This window comes from Panulirus ornatus, chromosome 27 (assembly GCF_036320965.1).
Source record: "Panulirus ornatus isolate Po-2019 chromosome 27, ASM3632096v1, whole genome shotgun sequence".
Classification (NCBI taxonomy): domain Eukaryota; kingdom Metazoa; phylum Arthropoda; class Malacostraca; order Decapoda; family Palinuridae; genus Panulirus; species Panulirus ornatus.
In genome coordinates, this window is record NC_092250.1 from 2,480,033 (window position 1) to 2,491,921 (window position 11,889).

An 11,889-nucleotide genomic window follows, 5' to 3' on the forward strand; every position below is an offset into this window, starting at 1 on the left:
ACTGAAATTTAATTGGGTGGCCCTATTGGAATCCACTACTTTTCTTGAAACGTAAGAATAAATCCACAACTCCATAACTGACCACTCTCAGACATTCCACACAAGATGAATTTGACTGGCAAATTTAGATTTGTTTCGGAGATTTTTCAAATGGACAAGGTCATCATAGAGCAGGAAATACATTAGAGCTGTAACCTGCCATTGCTCCTTGTGACCAAATCTCTATTCATGGCTGATCTAATACCTTGTCATTTTTAGTAACTCATACCAGTTTTCATATGTGTTATTTTCATTTTATTTGAGACATTTGTAATTAGTGGAATGAAATATGGGTTGTACACTAAACCCTTCATTGATGCACAAGTAACTGACATGCTGATGATATTTTTTTCTTGGAAACAAGAAACATTATATTATCCTACAGTTATCTTTCAACTGACTTTTAAAGAGAGTCAAAGTAACAGAAATGTGGCCCATTGTGTAGCTTCTGTGTCAACTAATTACTCCTTAGAATATACAGCTGAAAGCCAGGTAGTTTTCCCTCAGAGACATCAATTACTTGTTTCTTGTATTCAGTTAATGATATCATGACTGCTGTACATATTCAGATAGCAGGCTAAAAATTGTATGAGTAAATTATGTTCAAGGAGATACAGGGCATTTATCCGCTGAACCAAAAGTCTTAAATAATATTATCCTTTGATTCACATAAATATTCACCTGTAATACAAAAGCTTCAAGGTGATGCGAGGAGAGCAGGAAGTAACTGTTCAGAATTCTCCAGAACAGCTTTATTGTTGGACCTAAAAATAGCAGGGGCAGAATTCCACTTTGACAAAAAAAAAAGCCCATCAAGCTTCAATGAGGTCATTTAAAGAAAATGCAAAATAAACCTGAAATTAGTATGATGATTGCTTAATGTTTTAAAGATAGCCAAGCAGCCTCATCCATGTTTCATGAATACAAGCTTCATGAGACTTTTACATACTTTTATCATTTAAAATGTCGACCAAATTATTGTCTATCATCGCACTGTGACCAGGTGGTCATAACTTGTCCTTTGGGCTTGAAAACATGGTAAAATGAGTTTTTTCACAATTACTTTTTTTCTTCTACTTAAAACCAGACATATACATCATTGCAGTGAAACAATACATCATATGTTGATCCAACACAGATTATAAACTACTTACTTTTGTCAACAAAAGTTAATTACTTAAATATGCTGATGAAGATTGAAAACAAAAAGCCAACAAAAGACATAAAAAGAGGAAAGAATAGATTTCTGACTAAACTTGTCATGCCACTCCAGATGGCACAAGACTGTAGAGAGCAAGAGGTTGTGTGAGCTACAGAAAGCAACTAATTTTTTGAGAGCAAATTTATTTAGTCTTAGCGGAATCTCCACAAAGGGGGCTACACAGTCAAGAGTCATGATAAACACATCAGAGAAAACATTCATAACAAAATGAACAATGATAGTCAGGAGTTTGTGATACACATAGAAAGTAAATGCCACTGTTCCTCACAATGCTATCTATAGTGAAATCAAATGCTTCATCACATTGATCTTGTTCATACATCACTACAGTTATAATTGTCACACCCAACAAACTTTAGCACTTATCAAGATCAACCAATAAATCTTGTGAATTTTGAAATAAATGAAAGTGGATTGTGTTGCAATCTGCTGACATATCATTAAGCTTAACATTGAATATCTTCCTGGAATTCAGATACAGTAAAAAAAAAAAAAAAAAAATGCAAAATACAGGAAGCCCTCCCAAACTCAAGCTTGTACTTGTGATTATAGGTGGTCGGGTTAAGATTACCAAGATTTGTGTTTGATGTATTAGTAGTTCAAGAACATACCAAAAATACCCCAAAATATCTGAGATACATATAAAAATAACATACTGGGAATATCAAAAGAGTTTTCTTTGATACACCTAACATACTGCGGATACAAATAGAAATATCTCTTTGACACAGGTATATTTAATTGGCAAGGAAGCAAGGTCCTAGAGAATTTTTTGTTTGAATTTGAAGTATACTATATATATGTAACCCGATGCTATTGCTCCACCTTCTTGGTGCGAGGCTTGGGCTTGAATTTGGATCTGATGCTGTCATTGAAACCTTCCCTGTTCCGAGCAATCTCAATACAGAAGAACTGTATGCGAGTAACAAGAATTGTGTTGGCTTCTGTGTATTCATCCTGACTGTCTATACGAACAAGGGTGGCAAAGCTGTAGTCTTCAATTTCCTTTTCAAATGACATACAAAATGGTCTCCATTTCTGAAACATACCAACTGGATTATTATATAGCCATACACTAATGTTTCATAAAATGCATCCATAATTAAAGTGAGACACTTTTAGTCTTATAATATGAAAATTCATACCCAATGTTGACATTAAACTGTCTCATAAATAGAAGAAAGAAGTATTGTGAAAACTTTAGTGACATCCTGTGTGTCATATATAAAACAGTTCCATGTCATACAAGCAACTGCCTCGTAAATGTGCTTCAGCATAACTGCTCACCATTTAGAAATAAATTTGAAATGAACCCCGGAAAAGGATTTGACAGTAAAAACAGTATTTTTTGAAAAAATGCTCAGAAAACACATGTGTATGCCTGAAGCATACTAAGCAATATAAAAATTGGATTTTTGAGCTATGAAAAACATTTCTTTAATGAAAACACAGCCTGAAAATCACTGAATGCAGTTACTCATGGGTTGGTCAAAGTACTGTTTTACCCTCTTTAGCTGCCATTATAAATATGAGATCATCTAATACTTGTTCAGAGAGCCCTAGCAAGCATACACCAACCTGGCTGGGCCTATGATGTCATGAGTATAGAGCTGCATATGCCATCACCCAACAATGAACTAAATCATTTACTACCCATTGGGGTCTGTCTTTCAGGCCTGTTGCTGTAAAGGATCAAGAAGTACTATTTCAAAAAGGACAGAGGGAGAGAGCAAATATGGATAATCATACAGCTCTGCTAATGGTAAAGATATGGGTTTTCAAACTTTAAAACCTACATTTCTTACCTCTGCAGTGAGTGCATAAGAGAGGGCCTACCTATCAACCAAGATGGCCATAATTAGATTACAGTTTTACCCATGCCATGTGGGCAATTAAAAGAGGAAGGTTTTCCTAGGATTGGTGGGGAAAGAGTATTTTGCTAACATATCCACTATAGACCACACATAGTAATCCACACAAGTAGCAAAATTTAATCAAAAGTTTGAGCTAGTTTTAATAAAATAACTAAAAAATACACATACATAAATGTGCAGACACATGAAACTTCATGTGCCCTTCATAAGTGAGTGTTTAAGGAGAATTTAATTTGAAACCACTTGTCTTTAGAGCCTTCAGCCACTGTAAATGAAGCATGGCATGGTGGATATTGTATGAACATGTTCGTTTCCCTGAATTTTATAAACTAGCACAGTTGTTAAATACACTGGATCAAAACTTTTAGACTAATGAATATCATCTGAATGATACACATACCTCTTTTGCCACTGAACTTTTGAGTTCTTCTTCCTCCAGTTTTCCAATATTGAAGTCTGGAAATTCTTTTCTGAAGGCACTGTAGACTAAGTCATCTTTTGGGGTAAGCTTCAGTAGCCGAGGGTCTACTGCACAAAGTAGCTGTAAAGATAAAAGGTAATTTATCTACACAGATAAGAAACCTTAGTTTTCAAAGGTAATAATATAAACAGATTAAAAGTAAGTACATAAAATCACTTGCAGTGGTGAAGCTTGCTCATAAATGTTATTCTTGTTCTTCATCCATGCAGTCCTCTCTTTTCTCTTTCACCAACAACTTACTTTCCTCTTCCCACTAATCACTTCCCAAACTTACATGCCCACGTCCTACCTTCTGCATGCTACACAGTTCTCTTGCATATGTGAACACTGCTTTCCATTCCTCACCCACTCCCCTACTTTCTTTGGCTCTTACCTTTTGCCATTCGTCACCCAAGATCCTCCTGGTATCTCCACACACAAGCCTCTTTTCCAAGGTCACTCTTTCCTAAACCTCTTCATACTTCCACCCTTGTGTCCACAAAGAAATGATCAGAAATCCAGCCAGATACCCCTCCCAGAACATTTACATTGAAAAGTCTATCTCCAGCATTCCTATCAATTAGGACATAATCCTTTAATGGATACTTACCATTAACCCTGCTCACCAACACAAACTTATGTATGTCCCTTACTTTAATCAAGGTTCTCACAGTCACTGGTCCTTATTCATCCCACAGTTCCTTACGTTGCTTACCATTTTTATTCACAGTGGGTACCCTATGACCCACAATTAAACCTTCAACTGCCATGTCACCCACTTTTGCATGCAATTCACCCATCACTATTACTGGATTTCATCACCTCAAAATTGTTGACATACTCGCTCAGCTTCTCCAAGAACATTTATTTCTCTTACTTACTCCTCTCACTAACATTTGATAGTTACACAAGCACTAAACCACCCACCTCTTTCATTTTCATCCACATCAGTAAATGGCTCACTTAATCTCCGTCACACATTTCTAAAACTCCGCCTACTTTGCTTTTGCCCTCACATTAACCCCAGACTTTACCCCAAGTACATTCCAAAATCATTCTTCTCCTTTCCCCTTGCACTTTGTCTCTCTCAGAGCCAGAACATCCGGGTTGCTCTCCCCTAACATACTGCCTATCTCTCCCTTCTTCTCATCCAGGTTACAATCAGACCTTCAGCCTGATCCTTTGAGGAGGATGAGCATTCCCTGCTTGGTCCCTCCTCTTCTGCTCTGTCTTTTAGAAATTAAATGCAATAAGGAGAGGGTTTCCAGCTCTCCCTCTCTCTCTCTCTTCCCCCCACCCCTTTTAGTTACTTTTAATAACATGCATGGAAAATTAGGGTAGTATTCTTGCATCCTAATCGTCAAAAGATAAATAAACCTCATTAACTTTCTAGCTACCTGGATTTTTTTCTCTGTCCTGTTAACTGTTGACCATAATTTTCTCTAATTATAGGATTGTGCCTACATCTTTCCTAATATCGGATAGGTATGAAACGTTATCATGTAACAACAAACATCAAGTAATTCATTCTTGTATAGATCAAACCATGTCTTTGACTTAATATTCCTCCTTAAACAATAAACTCGTACATGTACATTTACCTACATTAAAATAAATTTCGGAATGTTCCATTGCCTTCATGGCCCAGAGTTGCTCCATGGTGGCCTGAAAAAAGTAAAAATTCATTTTGAAGCTGTTAGAAACCAATTTACATACATCTTATACATTATAACCATGGTACTAAACGAATATGTGACTGTGAAAGCGAAAGCTGAGTTACAGATATCTAGTTACATAAATTCTTACAATAAAGAAAGATTTTTCCTTAAAGACTCGGTTCTTGGTTAGTTTCTTTTCATGTTTTCAGACAATGATGAAGAGACTTTTTTTTCCAGATATAATGAAGTATCTCCATATGTAATGACAAAATTAGACTATGCATATTGCTTTGTTATAATGAAATCACCATCTGTCAGAAATTCCTCACTAATGCTATATACTTAGGGTAATTCATTTTCTTAAGTCTGGTCCAATCACTCCTTATTTGAGATGTAAAGTTCAGGGAATGACAAGTAAATAAACTGTCATCAGTACCATACGTACATTAAGGGTTATTATTTACTATTATATAAAACTCCAGGGCTCCTCTTTCTAAAGGAGCTACTTTATTTTCAAGGCTTTATTTCAGTAGCAGGGAAGTGATGGTCTCTTTTGAAGTGAAAAGTTATTTGATGAAACTTCTAGTTCCATTTTGATAACACATGATGATACAACCTCACTGAAGCTGACTCATCACTTGGAGCATAAGCACAAGGAGGTGGAGTCTGGTAACGCTTACAGTAAAGACTTAACCATTATACATTCGCTTAGGAGACTAAGCTACCCTGAACCATGGTACATCAGCCTAAATAAAAATACTTGAAATGTGCCACCCTAAGTTATCATCCTAAATACAGCTCTTTCCAGGTTTGACACTCGGGACAAGGATCGACACCTGTAAAATGTTACTCCTCTTCAGCAGTTCCCCATGCATTCCTCTCATATTGAATCTCAAGTAAGTCCTTACGTAATAAAACAGGTATCTGTTCTCTTTCCACCAACCATTGTGAAAGCAGTTCTGTTAGGCTTGAGCAAATGGCCAGTCCTCCTCCAAAAATGAAATCTCTACTTGACCTAAGCTTGATTCTAATAATTACAGGAATATACAGCTGCCATCAAATATTTGAGAAAATGTACAGAACTCTATCTTTCAATCTTTTATGGTGTTGATTGCAAAAATTATAAGGTTCTCTTGGACTACAGGCATTACTTAAAAGTTGCGCATCTTATATAAGTTCTATGGAAATCAGTGCTTGAAGATTTACAAATCCTGGGAAGAACTTCAACCAGATAATCACAAGGACGTGGTCAGTATCCTTTGCTATACATCAAATGGAAAAACACCAAAGGCTACTGTACAAAATTGATTTATGTAACTAAAGTACATGGACTTTTAGGATTTGGATCCTAGCAAGTGTAAAGGATGACATTCTTTACAGAATAAAGGTGTTTTGTATTTGCATGTGCATGCTCAAGTCAGTGATAGTAAAGAATTCTAATGTACTTTTAATACTTACATCATTCCCAAGCTCCTCAGCATTAATAGCTGATCCAGCACCTGCACCACCAACAGCCACACCCCCAGGGATGCCCTGAAAGAAAAGTAACACGTAATACATTTTCCTAAAAACCTTAAAGCTCTAACTCAGCCAGGCATACTGAGGATTAACGTAAATGCCAAGATCCTATGATTAGAATCCATATATAATTAGATTTACATACCTTTCACCACCCTCTGCAGGCACAGTAATGTATTTCTTTATAATAGTACACTTTACTAAAGTATTGTAATCAGTGCTAACTGAGCTTTCAGCGGCTTGTCATTCCAGTGTTTGTTCAGAATGATTACACCACAGTCACAATGAATGCTTCTTTATACTTGCATATCCAAGGCATTATATTTTGTGTTACCAGTACACAGTGGCAAACACCTGAGGATCATTTGTCCGTTGTCTCTGTCATCAGTCATTCCATCTAAAGTCAAACAATGACCTGTAACTTAACCATGGTCATAACTTGACAAGTCAAAATCAGTTATTCATCCGACCCCTAACTTTAGCTTGGATACTAACCAGGTTATGCCCTTTAAAAAAGTTTAACCTAGAAAACAACCTGGCTCAGAACTTAATTTCACTTATTCTTATTTCACTTCCACAAATTATACTGCATTGTAGATGATGCAAGCATTCCATGAAACACTATGGTTGTTATATGTACATGTTCATTATAATGGCTTCATGTTCACTTTTTGCAAGATGCTCCTTGCAAATGCTTTGTGTTCACGGGAACCACACCATGCTCCACATTCCGAGAGCATTTCCAGTATGCTTTAAATACACTAAGGCTTCTTTGAGTGCTGCATTATTTACTATGAAAGGCCCCAGTTTAGATGCATGATCTTCAGTGGGGTATGCTTACAGGGTGAATGTTAAGTTGAGTATAAGTGCTTCATTTTCAATACTAAATTGGTGTTCCATGAAACAATTTTTTTCCTTAAAGTGCAGTGTAATTCCAGTATTCCTCTGATTCTCCCATGGAAGCTTCACTTAAAGGCAGGTGAAGCTAACTTGTGAATATTTGTTACCATGTAGACTTGTATGATTCATAATGTACATAGTAAACTGACATGAATTAAAGATATGAAAAGTGCTTACCAGTTCAGCAAGAATCTCTGCTTGAGTGGGCATCTTTCTGCTTCAAGTTTTTGGATGCCAGTAACAACCGTCAGTGAAAACCTCAATCCTCGGATCACTGTAATTACACCTTAAGTTAATGCTTTTTTGAGATAATAAGAAAAATTTGAAATATGCATAAAAGTTACTGGAAAGAAAGAGAGAGAGATTACAGTAATGGAAACTGACTGGGGAAAAAACAATGTAGAATGATATGAAGTATAATACAGGAAGGTAGATTAGGAGAAAAAAATTGAAAAGAGGTGCAAAATATAAGATACAATCAAGAATGTGGAGGATACATGCAAGATGTGCAAATATGAAGTAATTTTAAACAATTGCATATATGATTATTTGCATTATACAACTGAAATTTCTTGCTTAGTGTAAGTATACTCTGTGGACACTTCTATCTGCACATTTTCATTCTTGGCTTTTATATATATATATATATATATATATATATATATATATATATATATATATATATATATATATAGTTAAGGTCTCTCCCAACTAAAAGATATAGTGTATAACAAAGAAAGCATTGCATTGAAGTTATTAATAGAGAGTATAGACATAAGTTTGTATGTGCATACTGTGCAAGTGTACACAAGTGTATCTACCACATTGTATAAATTACAGAAAACATTGACAGTAATATAAATGGAATATTCTCATTTTTTCTCTCATTGATTGCATCTCTCAATAAGCCTCCACAGTCTTAGGTTTCTGTTTCTTTACATTTCATAAAGTGTGCCAGTGATACCACACACTACAAACGCAGGATGATACTCCAAATGCAGGATGAATTTCTGCTTTTTAATGAAGGAGAGAAATTTCATCAAAAGCCCTTGAAAAAACATGAAGGGATATGCTTCCTGTGGAAATTAACTGAACCATGAGAATAGAGAGAGGGATGTACTGAATTTAAAACTGCTTAACAGTTTTTGGAATGTGGCGAAGTACAGTTTGCTGCTGTATGTGTTCTATTATTTTTGTATCTAAAAGAAAAAATTAAATGCAAACATATTCAAACAAACCAAGTGACATATTGCAAGCTTGGATATAATGCAACGGGTTTAACATCAACGACTGACTCTGTACTGTATAGAATTTATGATTTTTGAATGGTTAACATCAATGACTGACTGTGTACTATACAGAATTTATGATTTTTGAATGGTTAACATCAACGACTGACTGTGTACTATACAGAATTTATGATTTTTGAATGGTTAACATCAATGACTGACTGTGTACTATACAGAATTTATGATTTTTGAATGTTTGCTGGTTTTGATTAATGAGTTTCAGTAAAAAAAAAAAGAGTCTACAATGGTTTTGGAATGGAGTTGTCACGATTTAGGCATTAACCTTTACTGAAAATGTTTCATACATCACACTGTTGCACATAAGCACAATATGCTGTAACGTTTTCAGCCACGTGTATGTGTACGTAGATATTGGACATAATCATTTCATATACTGTATAATGCATCGTTATTTGAAAAATACTAATGAAATTCTTATATTTTTCAGGCCTGAAGGTATTCTACCATTTTACTGAATCAAGAACTACCCTAGACACCAGTTACTATGAGGTAGTACACCATCTAACTGTGCCTGTGAGATTGTCAGCATCTGGAACGTCAAAGCTGCACAGCTCTCCTAAGGTAAACTTCTTTGAATTTCATATTCTATTGTCATTTTACCTTTAATAGAGGAAAATATTTTCAGTTATGTTTGTGAGCTACGAGAAGTCACATGTGGCCTTATGTGATCTATTTATTTGAATTTCTCCAGTATAGTGTCAAGGTCTGTATTTTTTGCTCTACCACTATTCCAGATATCTTGTTTCATCATGACATTGCTATTTGCAAAATTGATTTTTCCTAGTTCCATATTTTCTCTATATTTTCATTGCCTGAAATTTCTGTATCTTTATTTGGGCCTGAGGTTTTATTATGTGACAGTCTTTTCCAAGTGTGTTTGATGCCAGAGTAATTCAAGTAACTCAGTTAACTTGTCCTGGGAGAGTAATAATTCAATTTTTGTATTTAGGGTAGAAATTATCATTTAAAGTTGGCAGCAACAGACCCAGTGGTGGCTCCACTTAACTTTTGTGTAGGCTGTATTAAAAGGGTCATGATGCAATATATTTTTCCAACATTATTGTATCTGTAACTCTACTGTATAGGACCAAAAAGAAGCAATTACGTATGAGGTATGGGGGGTGATCTACCTATTTTCTTTTTTTATTTATATCTTATATTATGATTTACATAATTAGTATATCGGGTTATTGGTTAAGTTGAGCTGATTAGGGTTAGTCTCGGGTAGTTTAGAATACGTCATAAGTCTGACCCTATTCTGACACCGCATGGCACATACTAACAGCTTATATATCATCATATAATCACATATTCTGCATATATCCCCGTCTTAATTCTTGAATTAATCTTAAATAGACTTAAAATCCCTAGCATCAACCTGGTACACGTTAATCCCAACTAGATTACTGTTAATCCTAACTTCAATGCCATTTAAAATATCTCTAGATAGACCTGAGGGTGAGAATGCATGATGTAAGGTTATTGCTCTAATGTGCTTTAAGAAACCTAAGTACGTTAATCTCAAGATGTAATGGAAATTATCGAACGTATGAACTCACGCTTCACGCTAGGGGGGTCGTCTGTCAGGTAGCGAACGCCTCCAACGAATGCTGTTGTTGGCGAGCCAGTCACTCGAGCACACCACAGTCGTTCCTGCGGCACAACACGAGCTGATTGGTTAATTGATGGTAGCTAAAAGCTGAAAAAATATAGTAGTTTCACAGAAAGTAGTACGTAAAGTATGAATACATTTACGTATTTCCTGTATATTCCTCAATAACAATGAGAGAATACTAAAATACATACGAGGAGTCCCACAGTTACTATTGCTACTTTGTTAAGTTCTCAGCGTTGATATATGCTTGGTAATCGTGGCTTAATGAGCAATTAGTGGTTGGTAGCCACTGTTTCATTGGAAGGAGAGAGAACATTTCTGACCAAGAGCCGGAAAACTAACGAGGTCATTATAAAGAGAATTTCTATACCATCTTCAGGTTTTTCTGAAATGTTGAATGAAATATAGAATAAACGCCATAATAACTGAGATGTGAATTTCGAACTTTGGAAAGAATATGGATAGACTTTAAGTTTTCTCGATAGCATTTATTCTGCCAATGCAACCTATGCTTGTTACCTGGTGTGTTGTCATTGGATCGTTCGCCACCATGACTGTTGGCTGGACGTGTTCGCTTCCTCGTTTAAAGCCCCACTACATGCTTTGTTTACGACAGACGAGAATATTAATTCCAGGTTGAGCACTTTTTATTTTTAAATGTACAATTTAATTTACTTCTCTCTTATAAGATATCCAATAATAATTTTGATTGAATCGATTCTTGTTGCATTCTTCATTTAGGATATTTGGTTTATTATTTTAGATTAGAACATGTTTTCAACAATATATGATATGGAAATAATATCAAAATTTTGAGTTGATAATTGAAATTTGAGTTGATAATTGATATCAAAGAAAATGTAACATTTTGATGAATACGAAGTTGTTCAGAACTTAAGCCAAATTACTATTGCAGTGATTCGAGGTATACAGCAGATAACAACACTAGGTGGAACCATGCAGTTTTATTACAGTAATACCTGTAGTGGGGAGATGTATTGTCGATGTATTATATCCACTTTATATATATGTTGCCGACACCATCCGCGTCCAGTGGCCCTTCACTCACTCTAACACCGGAATGTTTCGTCTGAATATCGTTAATTTAAAACGTAAATCAAATAAATCTAGAGTATGGCGAAGCGCTTGCTGTGTTCTACTTTTACCTGAGGAAGAAGATGGCCAGAGTGAGTCACAGGTTACAGTCCAAAGTAAATCGGCTGATGAGAGTAAATCAGAGGCAGGGAACTTTGGTAGATTTACATGTACGAACCGTCAAGAAACTTTGGTAGA

General features: G+C 35.5%; 1 protein-coding gene across 1 annotated transcript; it reads right to left on the minus strand.

Moving 5' to 3' along the window:
* Positions 1–271: 271 nt before the first annotated feature.
* LOC139757536 (protein PBDC1) lies at positions 272–10,601 on the minus strand. Its single transcript, XM_071678095.1, has 6 exons — positions 10,541–10,601; positions 7,849–7,945; positions 6,712–6,786; positions 5,201–5,260; positions 3,536–3,676; positions 272–2,299 (listed from the first exon to the last, which is right to left on the minus strand). The coding sequence occupies exons 2-6, from the start codon at positions 7,879–7,881 to the stop codon at positions 2,075–2,077; spliced, it is 534 nt and encodes a 177-aa protein (XP_071534196.1). The 5' UTR covers positions 7,882–7,945; positions 10,541–10,601; the 3' UTR covers positions 272–2,074.
* Between the last annotated feature and the right edge of the window lie 1,288 nt (positions 10,602–11,889).

What these genes read in the sequence shown, in the direction of transcription:
- LOC139757536 (XM_071678095.1), bottom strand. Translation starts at nt 7,881, where the DNA reads ATGCCCACTCAAGCAGAGATTCTTGCTGAACTG. An exon ending in CTGAGGAGCTTGGGAATGAT is followed by an intron (nt 5,261 to 6,711) that starts GTAAGTATTAAA and finishes TACTTTTTTCAG; the next exon opens with GCCACCATGGAGCAACTCTG. An exon ending in ATTCCGAAATTTATTTTAAT is followed by an intron (nt 3,677 to 5,200) that starts GTAGGTAAATGT and finishes TTATCTTTACAG; the next exon opens with CTACTTTGTGCAGTAGACCC.